Genomic DNA, 24,695 nt, shown 5'->3' with positions numbered 1-24,695 from the left:
ATGATAGTTCCTTTTTTCTACGGATATAAAAAATACTGAAAAAAGTTGAAAATGTTTGGAAAATAGATAAACTTCTAATTATGTAATAAGATTAATAGAATCAATTATTAAAAGTTGTAGCCTAACGCACTTGTAGTAAGTTAGGTCTGCATCTTGATATTTAAAACATCTTCGATTTTATTTGGCGCCAACTTGCAAGGATTGTTTGTTTGTTTTGAATTTTGCACAAAGCTACTTGAGGGCTATCTGTGCTAGCGGTCTCTAATTTAGCAGTGTAAGACTAGAGGGAAGGCAGCTAGTCATCACCACCCACCGCCAACTCTTGGGCTACTCTTTTACAAACGAATAGTGGGATTGACCGTCACTTTATAACGCCCCAAGGCTGAAAGGGCGAGCACGTTTGGCGCGACGGAGATGCGAACCCGCGACCCTCAGAAGCCTTAACACGCTTGGCCATGCCGAGCCCAACTTGCAAGGAAGCTTTATCATTTAAAATAAATCGAATAATTCACAATGTGCTCTAACTTGATACCATTCTGTAAAAATGGCACAAAATAATAGCACTATGGTACTGGTTTGTTTCTTTCAGAGTTTTTGTGAACGTGATTGAGTTGTTTTTGAACTGATAGACTATAGGGAGGGCAGTTAATGAACAATGCCTGCCAAGTAACAGCCTTGGGTGGAATATCAGATGGTACTAACGGGATAGTACCTTAACTGATTTAGTGGAGCACGCAAGTTAATTATATTTATTGATAATATCAATTAAGGTTTGGGTTGTTGCTGTTGTGAGAATAATGCTGCTCTTTACAAATAGGCCCCGGCATGGCCAGGTGGTTAAGGAACTCGACACGTAGTACGAGGGTCGCCGGTTTGAATCCACGTCGCGCCAAACATGCTCGCCCTTTCAGCCGTGGGGCCTTATAGACTATTCGTTGTTAAAAGAGTAGCCCAAGAGTTAGCGGTAGGTATTGCTAATTACGTGCCTTCCCTCTACTCTTACACTGCTAAATTAGGGATGGCTAACGCAGACAGCCCTCGTGCAGCTTTGCGCAAAATTCAAAAACAAACATTACAGTGGACTGACAGTATTTATTTTTGTTGTTGTTATTCTCTGTGTATGATTCTACATAATTTTCGCCTTAATAAAATTTTCAATTCATTGGTAAGTTAGAGAGCTGCTAATTTTAAGAAAACTCCTTTTTCTATACTTTTATCAACATTTTGGCACTCTTATTTTGTTTTACTTTCCAGATCATTTTTATCACAGTAGCACTTTTTTGTTGTTAATTATATCCTAACTTCTGTTAGATTACGTACTTCAAAATAATTTAAAACACCATATTGTCACAAGCATACAACAGAGTGTTTAGGCTGGTTTATTTAATAATGTATTTGAACTTATGTAATTTGCTCTCCATGAATTTAACAAAATCAATATATATATATATATATATACTACCTCTTTAAATAGCAAAGGAGGAAGCTCAGGGTCTTATAATACTAAAATCTGGGACTAAATACCTGCCTTGGGCAGAATATAGATAGTCCATTGTCAAGCTTTGTGGTTATAACACACACAATATATATATATAGATATATTCAGATGTTTACATTACCCAACTGAGAAGGACACAGTCTTTTCTTTCACTCTCACAGAGAAAAACGTAATTTAAGAAAAAGGTATATACCTATATATATATATACGTAGTTCAAATCAAATTTTACAAACAAATTACAGTAGTCCAATTAAAGTCTTTAGAGAAAAACAACAACTAACTTTTCTTAGTTAAATTTATAAATACAATAAAGATACTAACATCAGTATTGTGTAGCAAAAAACATTTCGTACACTGCTACGGGTATTGAAAAGTTGTGACATATATCTTTCAATAAAAAATGCATTGTGAAAGTCCTAATAAATATTATTTAATTTCTCTTGTTTTACCGACATCTATGAGAAGACAGAATGACGTACGTGTATTCACTGCATATTAGATATGCAGTGTAAATATTTTATGATTCACTCATACTTGTCAGTTGAATTGATCGTAAAATTAGTTTAGGGTTAGAAACAAAAAGTGTTTCTTTCTTTAAAATAACTTTCGATTATTTCTGTTTGCATAAATTGAAATGGCAGGGTGTTTAGATAATATTCACATTAACAGACCAGAGTGGCTGGAATTAGGGGAAAAGAGAAATGCTGTGGCTTCTATTGGAGCTGGAACAATGGTAAGCAAATGTACTTAAAACTGTTGACGTTGAGTTTCAAAGATGCGTTTTAAATTGTAACGGGGCCATATTATTGAATCTTAATTTACTGGAGACTTAAGTTAGTTTAGATTAGGTTAGTTACAACATTTGAAATCAGTCATTACGCAGAGTGACAGACTATTATTAATAGTGTGATGACTAATTTCTATTGATGCTCCTAATGTAAAAAATAATATTCTAATTATAGAAATAAAGTAGCCTTTTTTTGGAAGTTTTAAAAAATAGTTCTGCTACTAGTATAATGTTACTGTTATAACAATATTCATCCAGTTCAACATGCTAGACTTAAACTGTTCAACTTCTTTTGCTAACTATTGTAACTAACCTGATGAATTTTATTATTATTCTTACATTCTGTAGTTCAAATCAAATTTTATAAAAAATTTGCAGTAATCTATTCAAAGTCTGTAGAAGAAAACAACTATTAATGAAACATTAATAGTAATGGTTAAAGTTTTTATGCAATATATATTTATATTATAGATTATGTGTACTTTTTATTATGAGAATTATTTTGCTTTATTACCTTGTTGTGTTACACTTACATTACTTCCAATTCATTCAAGTTCAGTCCCAATTTTGTATTTATAGATTTTGTGCATTTTAAGATTTAGCTCATCAATGTATTTTTTTTATAATTATTTAAAGTAATGGTGGAAACTTTATATAACTTCATCAAGGTTAATATAGCTACACTAAGATAATGATGAAATATAATACAACAACAAAAATGAGATATAAAAGCTTAACTAACTAACACACTCTGATTATCTTGTCATCGAGACAACAGCAAAATGAAGAAGCACCAGCTAGGGCTGGTTTAGACCTGCATCTGATGTTGAAGATTTTTATGATAAGATGGAAAATTGTGGAAAAATTAGTATCCTTATTAACACAAAGTATATTGTACTTGAATTCTGAATCATGATCAATGGTCCCATTGGAAAGGTATTAAAGTTACTAAGGAAGAATTTCAAGCTATTGACCTTAAACATAAAATGGTTTTGGGAAACTTGTGATGGTGAAGTCTTATCACCTATTAGAAAAATTACAGATGTAGAAGAAAGATTGGATGACATTGAAGATAAAACTGAAAAAAAAAAGGTTTAGAATATGTGTGATATGTACTTTGGTAGAGATGAAAGAAAAGCCAGTACTGTGGTATTTTGTATTCAAGAAGTCCCAGATGATGGAGCAAGTAATGAAACTAGAATGAGTTATGACTTACATGAAGGTGTATCTCCAGACATGGAGATAAAGGCTGATCAGATTGAGAAAATATATCGTATAAGGAAGAATAATGATGATTTCAGTTGGCCAAAGATGAAATACTTAATTTTTAATGCTGTCAAAGTTAACAAAAAATGCTAGTGCTAAAAATGAATGGAAGAAAATAGTGTTTGTTCCTGATCTCACTATAAAAAATGTGAAATGTCAAATAAATCATATAATGAACTGAAGGACAGAATAGGCAAAGGCAGGACAAATTCAAGGATTAAAAACAGTAAGGTAGTCACAATGAACACCAGTACAATAAGATAGTTACAATGAACACCAGTACAATAAGGAAGTCACAATGAACACCAGTACAATAAGGTAGTCACAATGAACACCAGTACAATAAGGTAGTCACAATGAACACCAGTACAATAAGGTAGTCACAATGAACACCAGTACAATAAGGTAGTCACAATGAACACCAGTATAATGAGGTAGTCACAATGAACACCAGTACAATATGGTAGTCACAATGAACACCAGTACAATAAGGTAGTCACAGTGAACACCAGTATAATGAGGTAGTCACAGTGAACACTAGTACAATAAGGTAGTCACAATGAACACCAGTATAATGAGGTAGTCACAATGAACACCAGTACAATAAGGTAGTCACAATGAACACCAGTACAATAAGGTAGTCACAATGAACACCAGTACAATAAGGTAGTCACAGTGAACACCAGTACAATAAGGTAGTCACAGTGAACACCAGTACAATAAGGTAGTCACAGTGAACACCAGTACAATAAGGTAGTCACAGTGAACACCAGTACAATAAGGTAGTCACAGTGAACACCAGTACAATAAGGTAGTCACAGTGAACACCAGTACAATAAGGTAGTCACAGTGAACACCAGTACAATAAGGTAGTCACAGTGAACACCAGTACAATAAGGTAGTCACAATGAACACCAGTACAATAAGGTAGTCACAAAGAACACCAGTACAATGAGGTAGTCACAAAGAACACCAGTACAATGAGGTAGTCACAATGAACACCAGTGCAATGAGGTAGTCACAATGAACACCAGTGCAATGAGGTAGTCACAATGAACACCAGTGCAATGAGGTAGTCACAGTGAACACTAGAACAATATGGTAGTCACAATGAACACAAGTGCAATAATGTAGTAATGATGAACACTAGTACAAAGAGGTAGTCACTAAACATAAGTGAATATACAATGTAGGGGATAGTGAACTGGACATAAGTGGATATACAATGTAGGGGATAGCGAACTGGACATAAGTGGATATACAGTGTAGGGGATAGCAAACTGGACATAAGTGGATATACAGTGTAGGGTATAGCAAACTGGACATAAGTGGATATACAGTGTAGGGGATAGTGAACTGGACATAAGTGGATATACAATGTAGGGGATAGTGAACTGGACATAAGTGGATATACAATGTAGGGGATAGTGAACTGGACATAAGTGGATATACAATGTAGGGGATAGTGAACTGGACATAAGTGGATATACAATGTATGGGATAGTGAACTGGACATAAGTGGATATACAATGTAGGGGATAGTGAACTGGACATAAGTGGATATACAATGTAGGGGATAGTGAACTGGACATAAGTGGATATAAAATGTATGGGATACGGAACTGGACATAAGTGGATATACAGTGTAGGGGATAGTCAACTGGACATAAGTGGATATACAGTGTAGGGGATAGTCAACTGGACATAAGTAGATATACAGTGTAGGGGATAGCGAACTGGACATAAGTGGATATACAGTGTAGGGGATAGCGAACTGGACATAAGTGGATATACAGTGTAGGGGATAGCGAACTGGACATAAGTGGATATACAGTGTAGGGGATAGCGAACTGGACATAAGTGGATATACAGTGTGGCAGATAACGAACTGGACATAAGTGGATATACAGTGTAGGGGATAGCGAACTGGACATAAGTGGATATACAGTGTAGGGGATAACAAACTGGACATAAGTGGATGTACAGTGTAGGGATATGAACTGGACATAAGTGGATATACAGTGTAGGGGATAGCGAACTGGACATAAGTGGATATACAGTGTAGGGGATAGCAAACTGGACATAAGTGGATATACAGTGTAGGGGATAGCGAACTGGACATAAGTGGATATACAGTGTAGGGGATAGCGAACTGAACGTAAGTGGATGTACAATGTAGGGGATAGCGAACTGAACGTAAGTGGATGTACAATGTAGGGGATAGCGAACTGAACGTAAGTGGATGTACAATGTAGGGGATAGCGAACTGGACATAAGTGGATGTACAGTGTAGGGGATAGCGAACTGAACGTAAGTGGATGTACAGTGTAGGGGATAGCGAACTGAACGTAAGTGGATGTACAGTGTAGGGGATAGCGAACTGAACGTAAGTGGATGTACAATGTAGGGGATAGCGAACTGAACGTAAGTGGATGTACAATGTAGGGGATAGCGAACTGAACGTAAGTGGATGTACAATGTAGGGGATAGCGAACTGAACGTAAGTGGATGTACAATGTAGGGGATAGCGAACTGAACGTAAGTGGATGTACAATGTAGGGGATAGCGAACTGAACGTAAGTGGATGTACAATGTAGGGGATAGCGAACTGAACGTAAGTGGATGCACAATGTAGGGGATAGCGAACTGAACGTAAGTGGATGCACAATGTAGGGATAGCGAACTGAACGTAAGTGGATGCACAATGTAGGGGATAGCGAACTGAACGTAAGTGGATGCACAATGTAGGGGATAGCGAACTGTGAACGTAAGTGGATGCACAATGTAGGGGATAGCGAACTGTGAACGTAAGTGGATGCACAATGTAGGGGATAGCGAACTGTGAACGTAAGTGGATGCACAATGTAGGGGATAGCGAACTGTGAACGTAAGTGGATGCACAATGTAGGGGATAGCGAACTGTGAACGTAAGTGGATGCACAATGTAGGGGATAGCGAACTGTGAACGTAAGTGGATGCACAATGTAGGGATAGCGAACTGTGAACGTAAGTGGATGCACAATGTAGGGGATAGCGAACTGTGAAGCGTAAGTGGATGCACAATGTAGGGGATAGCGAACTGTGAGCGTAAGTGGATGCACAATGTAGGGGATAGCGAACTGTGAACGTAAGTGGATGCACAATGTAGGGGATAGCGAACTGTGAACGTAAGTGGATGAACAATGTAGGGGATAGCGAACTGTGAACGTAAGTGGATGTACAATGTAGGGGATAGCGAACTGTGAACGTAAGTGGATGTACAATGTAGGGGATAGCGAACTGTGAACGTAAGTGGATGTACAATGTAGGGGATAGCGAACTGTGAACGTAAGTGGATGTACAATGTAGGGGATAGCGAACTGTGAACGTAAGTGGATGTACAATGTAGGGGATAGCGAACTGTGAACGTAAGTGGATGTACAATGTAGGGATAGCGAACTGTGAACGTAAGTGGATGTACAATGTAGGGGATAGCGAACTGTGAACGTAAGTGGATGTACAATGTAGGGGATAGCGAACTGTGAACGTAAGTGGATGTACAATGTAGGGATAGCGAACTGTGAACGTAAGTGGATGTACAATGTAGGGGATAGCGAACTGTGAACGTAAGTGGATGTACAATGTAGGGGATAGCGAACTGTGAACGTAAGTGGATGTACAATGTAGGGGATAGCGAACTGTGAACGTAAGTGGATGTACAGTGTATGGGATAGCGAACTGGACATAAGTGGATATGCAATGTAGGGGATAGTGAACTGGACATAAGTGGATATACAATTATAAGGAAAGATAGCACTGAATTAAGGAGGGTGGGATTAGTTTTATATATATATACATAAAAAAACATAATATTAATTTTGAGCTAAATGATTACTTGAATAACCACTTTTTTGATGAGTCTCTGTGGCTGACTTTAATTTTAGATAGTTTACAGGCATGGTTTTGGTAATGATAATTTACTGTTTGAGCAGATAAAGTGTTGATTTCAAGTTGGGAAGGTGTATTGATTGTTGGAGATTTTACAAAATATTGTCTGAAACAACATGCAGGGTGTGGGTAATGCATCTCTTTCTCTAATATATTTACTTCTCTATTTGTAGAATAGATAATTGTATCAGGATATACATGAATTTGGGAATGTGACATTCTCAGCCTGCTAGATTTACTGATAACAAAAAACAATATGTTGAAATACATAATCTAAATATTATGGAACCATTAAGCAAGAATGACCATTCAGTAATTGTTTTTTTATTATAGTGTGAGTTGGGCTATAGTTGATTCTTCTAAGCAAGAAAAACTAAATTATTACAAATGTAACGAAGAAAATATAAAAGTAATGCTAAGTTTGGAGTAAGATGTATTGTGTGCAGATAGAAATATGGAAGAAACATGGACTATTTTTAGTGATAAATACAGTAATTCCATAAATGTACCAAAGTATAACAGTAATAATAAAAACAACAGTGATCCTGCTAAAGGTGTTGGGGATAAAACGTGTGCTTGGTAAAGATCTAAACTTACTAAATATAACAGGTGTTGGGGATAAAACGTGCTTGGTGAAGATCTAAACTTACTACATATAACAGGTGTTGGGGATAAAACATGTGCTTGGTAAAGATCTAAACTTACTAAATATAACAGGTGTGGGGGATAAAACATGTGCTTGGTAAAGATCTAAACTTACTACATATAACAGGTGTGGGGGATAAAACATGTGCTTGGTAAAGATCTAAACTTACTAAATATAACAGGTGTTGGAGATAAAACATGTGCTTGGTGAAGATCTAAACTTGCTACATATAACAGGTGTTGGAGATAAAACATGTGCTTGGTGAAGATCTAAACTTGCTACATATAACAGGTGTTGGGGATAAAACACGTGCTTGGTAAAGATCTAAACTTACTAAATATAACAGGTGTTGGGGATAAAACGTGTGCTTGGTAAAGATCTAAACTTACTAAATATAACAGGTGTTGGGGATAAAACATGTGCTTGGTAAAGATCTAAACTTACTAAATATAACAGGTGTGGGGGATAAAACATGTGCTTGGTAAAGATCTAAACTTACTACATATAACAGGTGTGGGGGATAAAACATGTGCTTGGTAAAGATCTAAACTTACTAAATATAACAGGTGTTGGAGATAAAACATGTGCTTGGTGAAGATCTAAACTTGCTACATATAACAGGTGTTGGGGATAAAACGTGTGCTTGGTAAAGATCTAAACTTACTAAATATAACAGGTGTTGGGGATAAAACATGTGCTTGGTAAAGATCTAAACTTACTAAATATAACAGGTGTTGGAGATAAAACATGTGCTTGGTGAAGATCTAAACTTGCTACATATAACAGGTGTTGGAGATAAAACATGTGCTTGGTGAAGATCTAAACTTGCTACATATAACAGGTGTTGGGGATAAAACATGTGCTTGGTAAAGATCTAAACTTACTAAATATAACAGGTGTTGGGGATAAAACGTGTGCTTGGTAAAGATCTAAACTTACTAAATATAACAGGTGTTGGGGATAAAACGTGCTTGGTGAAGATCTAAACTTACTATATATAACAGAAATTTTGCAAAATGTGTAAAGTAGAGAAATACGCCAGGAAGTGTTATAAAAAGAATAAAATGTAACTGGAAAAAACTTGTTGAAGTTATAAAGATTAGTAAGAGATCTTTTTAAAAACATGTCAATAGAAGCATCAATAAACCTGGCAATAGGGTAGTTAACACTAATGGATATGTGACACAGAATACTGAGGAAACAGCACATGTTCTTCATGAATATTTTGTATCTCCGTTTTAGATAGAATTGGATAAGGATGTTTAAATTTTGAATAAGGCTGCACGGGTGTTTGTTTGGGACTGAAAAAGATGAATGAACACAATGTGAATGATGATGGTTACAGCCAAAATGAAACTTTAAATTTGGTTGTAAATGAAGGTGAGGTGTTTCACTTGATGTATGTTTTCTTATAGCAAAGCAGTATTGGGCTATCTACTGAGCCCATTGAAGGGAATCAAACCTCTGATTTTAGCATTGCAAGTCTATAGATTTACCACTTTACTGTTGGGGGGTTTACTTCATGAAGCAGATAAATAAATTCAAAGCCATTGTACCTGATGATATCCACTTAAAGATACTGAAATTGGTAGCAGTTGAATTGGCAAAGCTTTTAACAGTAATTTTTTAACAAGTCTCTATAGTCAGCAAAACTACCATGTGACTAGAGATTTGCTGTGGGGACTACAGTTTGTAAGAAGGGAGACAAAAAGAAACTTGCATTAAATTGTAGACTAATTTCTCTCGCTTTACAGGTGGTTAAATTATTAGAGAAAGCTATTAGAAAAAAGGATAATGGACCAGTTAGAAAGATAAATGTAAATTTCGACTTGCATCATGAATTTGTACCAGGAAGATCACGTTTTATCAATCTGAATGAGACCTTAATAGGCTGGACATTGCTATATGGCAAGAGTACATCATTTGAGTTATATTTCTTGGCTTGAGTAAAGCATTTGAATCTGTTCCTTGTAGAAGAGTACAACTTGTGTTAAATGATTATGGCATTGTAGGAAATACCTGTAACTAGATTGAAGCACATTTCATTAATAGATTTCAATGTATCTTGGTCAATGGAGAAAAGTCTGGGTGAAAGGTTATTAGCAATGTTCTCCACGGCTCGGTGCTCAGACTGATCTTGTTTGCTCTGTTCATTAATGATCCACCTTAGACTATCAACTCATCATGTGAAGTTTTTGCTGATAATTTTAAAATATATAATTCAGTAAGAACTGAAGACTAATTTGAACAGTTAAGGTCAGATCTTAAGATATTAGCAAATTGTCCAAGGGAGTGATGTTGGATTTTTAAAGTTAAAGTGCAAGGTTATGCATTCTGGCATAAGTAATACCATGCAAGGTTATTTCATGAATGGGGTTAAGCTGCTACAGATACTGAAAAGGATTTAGGGATATGACATTCTTCAGACAGTCTTTTGCCATATTTCAGAAGCTACCAAGAAGAGCATTCAAAATATTGGAACTGTAAGATTTTCCATGGAGTTTCTCGATGCAGATACATTTTTGATATTATATAAAACAAAGGAGTTCTTCACAAGACAGGAGAATGTTTTCAATAGAAATGTGCACCATTAGTGATCGAAATTAACATAATTATTAATTTAAATGTTAATGTGATTTGTTAGGCAAATAATTATTTGTCTTTTATACTGTATTTTTGGTGTGGTTTTAGTAGGAGGCCAAGTGAGATTTTTCCTAATATTCTGGTGGCCTGATCCACTCTTGTGCCCACTGTTTTTATTTAAAATTCATGCTGTGCTTATTGTGGTTTGGCACTGAAAGCAGATGCACCTGGCTGTTGTGTTATGTGCTAAATATAGGATTGTATAAATAAAAAATTGTTATTCTGTACTTGAATTCCATTCAAATGCATTCAATATATATGTATCATTCTGACTTATTAGTACTGTGTATTTGTTTCAATAATATTGAATGTATATGTACATTGTTTGGTAAGGAAAAAACCTTGAAAAATTAGTTTTATTGTATTTTTTATTTTTCAGTTCTTTACAGGTTGGTGGATTATTTTGGATGTAGCAGCTGGATACCCTCGTATGGAGGACTTTCACCATGCTTATCATGTCTGTGGAGTTCTTGGTACAATATCTCTGTTCATGTATGTATACATCACTGTTAATACTGACCAACATGATGTTAAGGTAGCAAAGAAAATAACACACAAATATGACATTACTTGAAGATTTCACTGAGGTTAATAAGACTTATGAAAGCAGAAAATTGGTAGATCAGTAGAGATGAGATTCATTATTAAACATTGTTATCTAACCTCTGATAATTAATTTTTTTTTAGTTTGTTTATTTGATGTGAATTAGTTTTATTTGAATTATACAAACGTAAGTGTTGTACGTGTAATAACTTTTTTAATTTTTAATGCTTTGGTCGAGATCTTTTGGAAGTATGTATGCTTGGAGTTGAGATTAATTCAAATTAGGAATTTGGTTTCACAGTATGGGAAAATAATTCTGTTTGAGATGGTTTCAAAAGCCAAATATATTGCAACTTTCTTTAACGGTTATGTCTGGTAGTTAAGATTCTATCACTACATTGTCGGTTCAAAAGCAAATGAGAAATTATAGTGCACTTGGTAAGATTATATATAATCTAAATATATATATAAAGAAAAAAAGGTATATGTTAAGTATGAACAAAATTATATACAACTTGATGAAGGGAAGTGTTTGCATGGTGGCATACTGTTAATTGTTAAATATAAAGAAAATGTTCACACATTCCAATCCTTTAAATGTGTCCCTCTGAACATTTTATGTCAATCAAAGGAAAAGTGAACAATGGAAATAAGTTTGAAGTAAATAACACCTGAATATTTAATCAAAGCAAATAGTGTAATAAAATTTAAACTTTGGATTTATTTTTCATTTTAAAGTAAATAACACTTATAATAGCAATATTAAGAATTTTGTTAATAGTATTTTAAATGCCATTAAAAGCAGTGTTTGAGATGCAAATCTCTAACTGTAGTTTACATTTTTTCAGCTAAGTGTGTTGTCTGCTTTAATCTTAACTGAATAAGTTGAATATCAGAAGAATGACACTTTGCATTTCTACCTCAACGTTTAGATACAACCTTAATATGTAATCCTTTCTTACACAGCCAATGTGATTTGTCATTAGATATGAAAGGCAGGAAAAAACTGTGGATATTAGGAGAACATGCCACACAATGCAAGCCTAGTTACACTCAATGCTGTTAGAATAAAACTGTATAAAGTGCAAGCGTTAAAACATCAGACATGTAGAATTGATATGAATAAATCATTATTTAACATGTTTTCTAGATAAATATGATAGTATTCCAATTATTGTAGTTTACTTCACGGTTATTACTATAAAAACCTCCTATGTGAGATGTTGGGGCTTCAATGTTTTTTAAATTAAATGTATTATAATTTTCTACGTCTTTCTTACAGTTAATATTGTATGTGGAACTACTAAACCAAAACAGAACAAACAGTTCTGAAAGGGCATAACCACAGTATTTTGTACATGAATACAATTGAAATGTATGAAAATTAAGTGTAAAATTCTCTGTCAGAAACAGTTATAAAACTTTGCGTTCATATTGATTTAAAGATTTATTTCAGATGTTCTGAAGTGGTGTGTTTTGACCCCATGGAGAGAGGGGGGGTTGTGGGAGTTTCCAAAGAAAATGAAATAGTGCAACATATATCAAGTTTTTTTGTTTTCTTCCCCTGATTGATGGCTTAAAAAAACAAACAATGCTAAACATCTGGTATTGATACTAACTGATGGCAGAGAACAGACAGCCCATTACAGTGGAGCGCCGTTAAGCCGCGGTATTTGGGGGGTCAATTTGCTTAACCACAGCTTAAAACCTTTGTGACTGAAAAGCCGAAGTCACCAACAGCTCGCCGAGGAGCCTCATCCGGGCCAATGCATGATCATTATATCGAATTAAAAATAATACTTTAATTATTGATCACTTTTTTCATGGATTTACCGCGGATTAACTTTAATGTATGGAGAGGTGTGATTTGGTAACGATGGCGGCCTCCATAAAGCTGACATAGAGAGCGGATAAGGTAGATTAACGGTCGATTTCTATTGTAATATATTTTATTTATTTCCCAAATTAAAGCAAATCCTTTTTAAATATCTTCTTGAAGTTATAAAGCCAGGATTAAATTCGTAAGCCGCGTTTTTACACGTTCTTAAATTAGCGGTGAGCAGCGATAATCCTCGCTCACATCGCTCACAAGACTTGCTACAGTGGTTTAAGGAACAAATGAATATCATGGCAATGTTAGATTATTTGGATAGTTGAAATAATAAAAAATAATAATAATTGGAATCCTTATTTTTAATTAGTTGGGTTTTTATTTTTTTAATTTTGCAGTCATGGTACTAATCAAGTTGAATAAACTTAAGTTAATCAAAAATAATAATATCACAAATGATAATATTTTGATTTAATTGGAATATTCAAAAACAATAATAATGAGAGGTAATAATATTGATTACATGACTATTTTCAAAATAATTATCATTTTAATAATTTTGATTACTGGATAACTGGAATAATTGATAAACAATGATAACTGGAAACACTAATTTTGATTAGTAGAATAGTGTCAAAAGGGTAAGCTGCAACTTCTATTCAATACACATTCATGTTAAGAATAAATGTTCCAGACTAGTATAATTCAAAACAAGCGACAAAATTTATTGAAAGTGAGTGAGTCTCAAGTTCTGGGATATTTGTCAAACAACAAACCATTCAAGAATGTTACCAAAAAACAGAAACTATTGGATTATGGTAATAGAATGAAGGACAACCAGCCATATTCAGTTGTTACTGTTGATGGGTTTGTTTGGTAGGTGAAGAATCTTAGAATAACCATAGGGCATATTACCAAGTGAAACCTATTTCCCTAAAAGAAAAAGTCCCAGAAATACACATACAAAAGAAACAAAAGAGAGAGAGATGGAGATGTAAAACTACAATTGATCATTATTTTTAGAATGTCACTGCTATTAAAATGTGAAAATGTCATTTGTTAGGTTTCTGAACATTTGTTAGTATCTAGCTAAAAAGTGGATACAAAAAACTGTTATAACTACAAGGTGCAATGTTTTTCTGTTTGTTGCTTTGGTTTCTTCACTGTGGTTCTTGAAGTAAATTGAAATTCATATTTAGGAATGTGTTATTTAACACAGTATCTGTTTTTAAAGTTAAGCCTAGCTTAGTATATGTGTATTTGTAGCTAAGATTTAGAAGTATCTTCAAGTGTGATAATTACACATCATTTTTGACATTTCCCACATCAATTCTAGTATTCTCAAGTGTTACTTATGATGTTGGATATTTATTTTATCACAGTATCTGTTTTTAAAGTTAAGCCTAGCTTAGTATATGTGTATTTGTAGTTAAGATTTAGAAGTATCTTCAAGTGTGATAATTACACATCACTTTTGACATTTCCCACATCAATTCTAGTATTCTCAAGTGTTACTTATGATGTTGGATATTTATTTTAACACAGTATCTGTTTTTAAAGTTAAACCTAGCTTAGTATATATGTATTAGTGCTAAGATTTAGAAGTATCTTCAAGTGTGATAATTACACATCACTTTTTATATTTCCCACATCAATTCTAGTATTCTCAAGTGTTACTTATGATGTTGGATATTTATTTTATCACAGTATCTGGTTTTAAAGTTAAACCTAGCTTAGTATATATGTATTAGTAGCTAAGATTTAGAAGTAGCTTCAAGTGTGATAATTACACATCACTTTTTACATTTCCCACATCAATTCTAGTATTTTCAAGTGTTACTTATGTTGTTGGATATTTATTTTATGAAGTGTGTGTCATTGTTACATATGTTTTGGAAACCGTATCTGTTATTCTTCTTCAGCAGACACTTCCCTCTCTTTTCAATGAAATTTTAATCAGTAGGTCTTGCAGGAATGTATGGAATTGCACAACCTTGATAATATGTTTTTGTTAATGACTTGGTTCTCATATAACTGGTAAACGTGACTGTAGTCACGACGAAACTGATACCAAGTAACAATGTAGATAAACAATAAATATTAATTACCGTTTATTATTTTATCTCACAGTGGTTTTACCTTGTCAGAGGCATTCATTGGCAAACCTGTTGTTTTTGTGTGTGTGCGTGTCATTGGCAAACCTGTTTATTTTTGTGTGTGTGTGTATGAACACTAAATATGTTTATCAGCACAAAGTGTTAATTAAATCCAGTGTAATTTTAACACTACTTCTCTTTCAGTTATTCATGATGCGCTAAAAACACGTAGGTCCAAAAAGTCTTGATAAAACTGAAATGGAAACCCTTATTAAGGTTATAAGGGTCTCTTGCAGTTATGTTAGTAACATGATTTTAATACATTATGATTTCTGTTTCTAGGAAGTTTATACAAAATGTCTAATTATAGTTTATCCTTAACATGTACATGCCATCTGCAAAAGTTTTAGTGAATATTCTTATTTCCACACTTTTGTTGTACTTTAAGATTCTTAAAGTTCTTACTTTCATGAAAAAAATTTTCTGAGAAAGGCTTAAGAATATAAATTACTGAAAATGTTTTTGTCTACTATCTTTATCACTGTTTACGTACGGACACTGTTATAACTCACTAACTGTTGCAGTGTACCTGGGATAGATGAAGACTTTCATCTCAGAAACAGGATTTAGGATGTTTTGTACATTGTAACCAGATTGCTTTCATCTTTGTTTCAATACTTTTAGATTAGAAGTGAAAGAATTGGAAAGAATAGATCTTGTCTTGGATCTACTACATGTGTACAGGAATGTTCATTATAAAATTCATGATCCATGCTTTGATTTTTAAATGGTATAATATTTTAAGATCAAGAATTCTTGAGAAATCAACTTCAAGAAAATTTTATTTTGCATTAAAAAAAAAGTCTCAGAACAACAAGGAAACTATTGCTTCATCTTGGCTGTTCCACACCCTAAACTAAATTAACGTTAAAAAAAACAACAACAACTTAGTTGGTCTATAACATTCATTAACTTATTAAGCCTTTTCTTTAACTAATTTAAATTTACTACTTCTACAACAGTTTAAAGGCAACCCATTCCCAAAGCCAACCACCTTGTTAGAAAAATAAAACTGTCTTAGTTGAAGTCGACTCCTACATTGGCAAAGTTTATATTTGTGTCTTATTGTGTCTTACTATTCTCAATGTTAAATATGAAAATAGACAATGCATCAGCACTATTGATTCTTTTTACAATCTTAAACACCTCAATCGGACCTCACCGAACAAGGAACAAACGAGTTGTTTTTGTAAAATATTAATACAAATTTCATTTTACTCCGTATTGTGGATTAGGTTTGTTCTATTTATCGTGCAGTTCTCGTAAGACAAATAATCAGCTGAAATTTTGTACACTGCCTTGTTTTTAATTCTCAGAGACATATTTTAATTTTTTTAAAGCACGTGTTATATATTTTTTAAAGGATTAATGCAGTTTCAAATGGTCAAGTTAGAGGTGATTCCTATACGACTGGTTGTATGGGACAGACGGGTAAGTAATAAAGTTTCTTTTAAATATTTTGTAGACAACATGTCCACATATCAGTATTATTGATAGATTCACATTTGAAACCTAAAATTAATCTAGGAAAAGTTATTTCATCAGATGAGTATATTGTTGTAATAGCAATACTGTAAAGTTCAGTACAGTTTAAACTTACTAGAATAACTATTTAAAACTCATGCTGTTTTAAAGTCTACCATTGGTTTCAACCAAAGCTGCAGGAAACGTAAACTGTACAGGCATGTTTTGGCCATACTTGTTTACGTTAGTACACGTATATTATATTTGCACACAAGTACCTAAATGTGTCAGTTACTTATCTTTATTATTAGGCAGTTTTATAGCTAATTGGGATACATTGTAACTTAGAAATGTTGGCTGAGTAATATAACAGTATATCATTGTAACATTCCTGAAGATTGTGAAAATAATTCTCTCTTTTTAGGTGCAAGAGCTTGGCTTTTCCTTGGATTTGTCTTGGGATTTGGATCATTGATTGCAGCTAGCTGGATTCTCTTTGGTGCTTATGTCATTCCAAGTAAGAACAAATAAATGTGCTGTATTTTAGTCCCTGCACATGTTGGAGAGAAACACTAGTGAAGATGTACACAAAGTTTATTGAAAATAAGTTGACAAAAAATTACTTTCAACAGCAATTAAAACTATTTTTCTCTGTAGAGTTGGGCCCCTGCACGGCCAGGTGGTTAAGGCACTTAACTCATAATCTGAGGGTTGTGGGTTTGAATTCTCATCACACCAAACAGGCTCTCTCTTTTAGCCATGGGGACATTATAATGTAGCAGTAAGTTCCACTGTTTGTTGGTAAAAGAGTAGCCCAAGAGTTAGTGGTAGGTGGTGATGACTAGCTGCCTTCCCTCAAGTCTTACACTGCAATATTAGGGACAGCTAGGACAGATAGCCCTCATGTAGCATTGTGCAAAATTCATAAAGAAACCAAACACTGCAAAGTTATTTTTTAACAACAATTACAAGCTGTGATTGAATTGTGATAAAACATGGTAGAAATTAACTACTTTGATATGCGAGTATTATTATTATTGAACTAGGAGACCCAGAAAATGGTTTTGGTCAAATTAATATCTTTTATTTCAAAATACTTCTTTAAATACAGGATTTCTAGAATAATAAAAAAGAATTTTAGTGCAGACACTGAAATCTGTTAGTTCACTTGTCTTAAGCCTAACATTAATTAAGCCTTTTTAAGTGCAGTCTATATTTGATAGAAATAAAATAAATTAACAGTAACTTGTTTCATTATTTTGCTATAGTTAAATGAGAACTAACCTTTACTGTACTTAATATTATTGGTCGAAAACTTGTAAATTTTTAACCAGTGTTAGACCTTCTTAAACACTTTGATAAACTTTTATTATGTTTTTGTACAAAATGTTTACTAACATATATTTACATTTATTCAAATAATGTGCCATGTTTTTGCATTCACGTAGTAATGTGAGAATACATTTTCTAAAAATAAAGAAAAACAAAACGACAAAGTATTATTATTATAATAGATTATAGCATCTGCAGATGTTTCTGTCTGATATAGTGCTACTCCTGATTTTGATGACACCTCTGCTGGACTCATTTCTTTTATTCTCAGATATGTTATATATTTTAATTATTAACCCTATTTCAGCCAAGCCCCCCCCCCCAATATTGTTACCTACATATATTCATAAAATATGGAAAACACAATTGTCGTTGCTGCTTAACAATTAACATCAAATAGACACAAATCTGTAGAACTCAACGTCTTCATTAAAATGGAAGTATGTGTCATGCGTCCCATAGCAACGTACTGAATGCACTGAAACTCATGCGCTGTATTGCTGCTCCCTGTGTAATGCCATTCTATCTTGAGCTTTGACGAAGATTAGACAACCATGTTGATTTCAAGTTACAACAGATCATCAGGGATTTTACTTGATAAACCTAAGGTTTCACAGGTATTTATCCATTAATTTCATTTATCTTTTATTGAAAAGTAAAACATAGCATGCATGTATAAGTGTATTGTGTATAGGTCAAAACTATGAAGCATTTAGCTGGTGTTGTGACGTCTGTGAGATCATTTTGCATTGTGTATCAGCCATCCAAAACTGTACTGATGATTGTGGCATACACTTAAAATTGTGACTTACAATCCAATGTTATACTTATGATTAGATAATAACCTTACATCTTAACTGACCAAACAATATTTCTAAACAATTATAGAATGAATTTAGAAATTGTCATTGGGCTATTTTGAAGTGCCTAATTTAATGTAATGTAGTAGTTACATTATTGTAACAGGTGCTTGTCACACTTATGATAATAAGAACAATATCACAATCACAATCTTGCCTGTTTGAATAATGTATACACATACACATATTTTCATAAACAGATTATTTCTAATTTGTAATAATGAATTATTAATCAGAGCATGAGTTTCCAATGAAAACTGCATTGAAAATGCAGTTCAAAATAGCACACCTTTCTGAAATGTACCTTGGTATTTACATTATTATAATTTACCATCTATACTTCATATTGATGGCATTTTGGAAAGTCCCTCCAGTTTACTTCAGCCCTCTTCCCTCCCTCCCAACGAAAATATCCTGGCTCTGCCACTGATTATAGAAGTTGGAAATAGAATGGCCTATATCACTATATGTCGTCAGCTTTAGCCAGGATGAGAATATACTGTATTTATGTTTTAATATTTTCATTGCACAAAATGTATAACAAACAAAGTAGTTTTATTCATCACATGAACATTAATTCAGATATTTTGAATAAAAAATACTTTTAGCATGTTTAATTTTTGTGTGTGTGTGTGTCCAACAGATTTATACTTTTGACAAAAAGCTTACTGCATTTCATAACGATATATTCATAGTAATTGTGGTACTTTAATCAATATTACTCTTCCAAGCCTATGTCCATTAGGTTAATAGTATTATTATTAATGCAAAATGTTTTAACAAAATGTGATAAGTGTTGAACCACATAGCCTAACGGCCACATTAGGTTGTTATTTATGCTCTTATTCTGCACAGTGAAAGAACCTCAATGGCCTGGAGTTGCTGTATTTCTTCAAAATGCCTTTATATTCATTGGGTAGGTATAGTTGCTTTTATGAATACAAGTTAAAATGTAACTAAATGCTCCTGTTTTAAGCATATGTAAAAGTAAAGACAAAGATATTTTATCATTTGTTTTTTTCCAAGCCTTTCATGATATTTCAAGATCTAGTTTTTCTATCAAAGTTTCTTAAATATACATTTGATAAATAACTCTTAAAATTTATATTAAGTTTTTATGTTGTGTATTTTGAGAAATGTAAGCTTCTTATGTTCAACAGTTTCAGTTTTCCGTGATACTTGAATGTAACTTTGGAAACTGATAGCTGTTGTTTTTTATGTTTGTTGTGAAACACCAGAAAGGTACATTCTGTTATAAAAGTTTCCCAGGTAAAACAAGAAACAATTCTAAATATAATTTAACTTTTTTCTTTACAGATCTTACATATATTTATTAAACATAATAGATACAGGTATGTCTGAAACCTGCAAGTTTTGTCACACAGGCTTAAAGATGTACCTTGTTACTGTCCTCTGACTTTTTTAAACTAATATTAAACAACAACAAAAATTATCACCAGTGTGGTAATTTTCTTTTAATAAAATGAAGGTTTTTGTATTGTGTTTTGAGGCTTATATTTCTTTCATTAATTCCAAATTATTTCATAATTATCTAGCAAGCTTTCTCTCCCCCCCCCACAATATACACACAATATTGCTGCAAGTTTATTGTACAATTACAAATTTCCAACACTTAGAACATCTTGTGTGTTTGACATTTTGTTTGAGTTGCACCCAGGTTGTCCTGCAACTAAATTGTGTGCATGTTTAAATATGAGAAAATCAGAATAACCTGAAGCATTTAATTGTATTTTTTGGGGTTTATGGTCTGATTGAATAATATTTTATTACAAGTTACAGCTTCTACATTAAAGATTTCTTTTTAGAAGAAGTTCAATGTTTTGATCACTGGTATGATCGTTTCTAAAATATGTAAATCTTTTGGAGAATAATCACTCCAGTGATCAAAATATCATACATGTTCGAAAAATAAATCTTCTTTATTGTAACTTGTAATAAAATAACTTGAATTAACATTTTTTAATTGATTTAACTTAATTAATTTATTAGTGTGGTTCATATCCTAAATATCTACATTGTCTAAAAAGAATGACAGAATTAGCTTTTATTTTTGCAGTTCGATGTTGTAAATAATTGTTTTTGGATATGTTTGTCTATATTGTTTCCATAAGAATGCTAATTTTAGTCTACAGTTTCCTTTTAATGTTGTTTTTTTTTAAATGATGTTAATAATTTTGGTTAAGCTAATAATTTTTCTTTTTTTTAACCAGGTCTTTGATATTCAAATTTGGTCGAACAGAGGATTTGTGGGGTTGAAACTGTTTTAAATTCTTATATAAAGATTGTAAAATTTATATGTACAAATACTAACTTTACTTATTGCTGTATAGTTTATTAACATTCGGTTTGTACAGGGAGTTGTGTGTGACAAATTATTACTAAATAATTATAGTATGGACAGTAACTTAAATATTTTATATGTGGCATCTGAATATGATGCAAGTCCATAAAAATGAAAATTCAAGTTATTTTAATTTTGGTTCTGAATTATTTTAAATCGATAAAAGTGACTTATACTCTTCCAGAATGTTCTTCATATATTTAAATGGACCATTTTATACACGAGTTTGAAATATGTGAAAATAACATTTTTCCGCCTTCCCCCACCAAAAAAAATACAGTTTTAAATCTGGAATATTGTAATGTTTGTCATTAGTAAGGAAGTCAATACATATAATAAAATTAAATTACACTGTTACTTTTCAGTAAGACTTACAGTTGAATGACTTTTTTTTTTCCTTGGTTTCAGTGTATTCAAACTAAATAATGCAAATAATTTAAAATGCTGTTAAGAGTTTCAAACTACTTTTTCTTATCGATTCATATTCTACTGATTTGATTTCAGAAAGATAAATGTTTTATCAGGTTAGCATTATTATTTAATAATAAGGTTATGGTTTGTTAATGACAAATATTATCCCACAGAGATTTAACATCCACTATATGTATACTGGGCAGGAAATTTTTATAAACTGTATTTACTTATTTGGTTACTGGCGAGGTTTCCAACTGCTGTTACAGGTCTGTATCTGATCAAACATTGAGTTGTGAAGTGGAATGTAGAAGGAAAGTGCTTAATCTTTTGTGTTGATTTAGTGGTCGGGTGTTATTTATGGTTGTGGAATACTTTTCACGTAACTCTGAGCTTGTCAGGAAAGTTATGTGAAATGTATTACACAGAAATTCGACAGAAATTCATAAATAAATCACAGTACACTTTATGAAACTTAACACAGAAACTTAGTATTAATGTCAAACATACAAAAATATTCAGGGGACAATAAAATAAGGTGGTAGGCAGTTAAATACATCAATTAAAACAGTTTCATAAAGTGTACTGCGATTTATTTATGAATTTCTATTGAGTGATTTTTCATGTTTGACTTCTGAGAAATATAAACTAGTTAGATTTTTAAAGTTTAGAAACATATCTAAAATTTATCTTCCATTGGAAAAGAACAAAACTTACAGCGTTTTTGTGTATGTATCTTTAATATTTGTAGTTGTTTTCAAGATTTGAGTAATTTATAAGAGATGATAAATTGTTTAATCTGATGAATATAAGCTTATCACATCTATTTTCATGTTTCAACTCATCTCAATATTATGTTTGAAATAGTTTTCACCAGTATATTTGTTTTTAATAAATACAATGGTAAAAGAAAAGTCCAGAAGCTAATTTTATGAAAAATTTGCTTATTCCATATCTGTGTATTTTTCTACCTTTATCCTAAAAACAAACTTCATTCTACACATTTACACTTGGAAGCATCTTCATACACTTGTGTGTCATACACAAAATAAAAGAATTGCGTACTGGTATGAAATAAATAATGCATTGAGATTCACCTAAGTCAGCACAGTAGCTTTTGTCTTGTCTACCTGATACGACTGAATAAATTGACAACATATATTTACAAACACATCCTTTTGTTCATCTAAAAGAGGATTTGTGGTATTTTAAAGTTAAATCACCTTAAAAGAATATAGCCTATTTATTTAATGAGAACAAAACTAGTGAACCTTTCAACACTGGTTGTATTTGTATATCTGAAAATTTGACTTTGAAATTATGGTAGAAATTGTAATCTATAGCACTCTGAGTAGGTGATAAAAAAACCAGAAAATTAATCCTACACTAGCAAGATTTAAACTCAGCTGACCAAAAGAATAGGTGAAATTGGTCATTATTAAATATTTAAGTTGACACGTTTGATGGTTATGATAATAAAATGAAGGCAAGGAAGACATGAAGTTAAAGTATTTAAAATATTTTTCTAATACAGATTAGCTATTTACAGTTTCCACTTCCGTTTTTTGTACTCTCTTTTTATTAAAAAAACGAATGGGTTTAACTTTTCATCTGGATTAAACATTAATTTATGTACTTTTGGTTTTGTAAATTATATTTCTTTATTTCAATTTATTAGAAATTGTACATTATCAAGTATATTTATTAAGAATATCACAGTGTGGTGTAATAAAACCAGTTAAGAAGTATATCTTGTCTAAATAGTTTTGTTTCAAGAAGATTTTATACAGCTTTTCATATCCATGAAGTCTAACTTTTAATGGTTTTTAGTTAAATGCAGTGTATTTTATCCTTTTGAGTATTATTAACAGTAAGGTTTCTTTACCACATCTGGAGCTATTAATAGCTTGTGGATAAAAAGTTTATTTAAAATAATCACATCGAAAGGCTTATTCATTTCCATGAAAAAAAAAAGAATGAATTGCTTATTCTTGATAAAGAAAAAAAATTTAAGTGCATCTAAGCTTTACATCAAAATGTACGTAACTGAGTTCAAACACAGTAACTATAATGATTTATTATATTTTCAACACTACGCCTAATAAAACAGATGTTTGAAAACGAGTACAAGAATTATTTAATTAATTAAAATAATTGAGAACAAACTTCACCAACTTAAATATCACAAGGATGTTTAATATTACTGGGAACTAGAATATCAGAAAATAAACAAACAAACGGTAAATATTCAGATGAGGTTACATGAACAATTTGACAGACATTTATGTCCGATGACGTTTGGAACCACGTTAAGGTTCCACCTGCCGGAGCAACGTCTAGTTTGATATTAATATTTCGGAAATCTTAAGACACGTATGGTTGTAATATCTGAAAATGTGTATGTGGGTGTGTACGCACATATATTCAAAACCTTTTGTTTTTTTGTAAGAAAGAATGGTATAGCTTATTTTTAATTATAAAACTGAAATTAAAGATGAAAACACCTGATTTTAATGCCACCTCAAGTTGTTAACGATTGTCTGCCGTGTTTTTTAGGGAATTATTGGTGTCGCTTTAACTGATAAATGTGAATATTTAACAATAAATCCACGAAGTATGAAAAATAATTAACGCACGTTAATTCATGCGTGCCATTTTTCCGCTGAAACGCGGTTTTCAAACGGCCAACGATCACCCACGAGATTCGTGTAAATTCGAGGAGAAAATATGAGCGATTTGGGGGCCGGGTAGGTGGTTTTTGAGGAGAAATCGTATTTTTTCAATGTTTATTGCAGAAAAAAAAAAATCTGACCGCCATCTTGGAGGCAGTCTCGTGGTCTGGTATCGTGTGCATACCAGACGATAAAATATTCTCTACGCTCCAAAGAAACAACAGCGATTGAAATGTTTAAAAGGAAAGATGTTCATTTTGATCCTGTAGACAAGAGAATGTGTAAGGACATTAGA

General features: G+C 32.6%; 1 protein-coding gene across 1 annotated transcript; it reads left to right on the top strand.

The window, feature by feature from the left end:
- Window positions 1–1,948: 1,948 nt before the first annotated feature.
- LOC143233371 (transmembrane protein 50A-like) lies at window positions 1,949–23,476 on the top strand. Its single transcript, XM_076469555.1, has 6 exons — window positions 1,949–2,232; window positions 11,148–11,260; window positions 16,663–16,730; window positions 17,188–17,280; window positions 19,811–19,871; window positions 21,187–23,476. Exons 1-6 carry the CDS (start codon window positions 2,134–2,136, stop codon window positions 21,230–21,232), a joined length of 480 nt encoding a protein of 159 aa, XP_076325670.1. The 5' UTR covers window positions 1,949–2,133; the 3' UTR covers window positions 21,233–23,476.
- Window positions 23,477–24,695: the final 1,219 nt, after the last annotated feature.

This window comes from Tachypleus tridentatus, chromosome 12 (assembly GCF_004210375.1).
Source record: "Tachypleus tridentatus isolate NWPU-2018 chromosome 12, ASM421037v1, whole genome shotgun sequence".
NCBI lineage: Eukaryota > Metazoa > Arthropoda > Merostomata > Xiphosura > Limulidae > Tachypleus > Tachypleus tridentatus.
The sequence above is the reverse complement of the archived record's forward strand: the minus strand, read 5'-3'. Positions and strand labels throughout refer to the sequence as shown.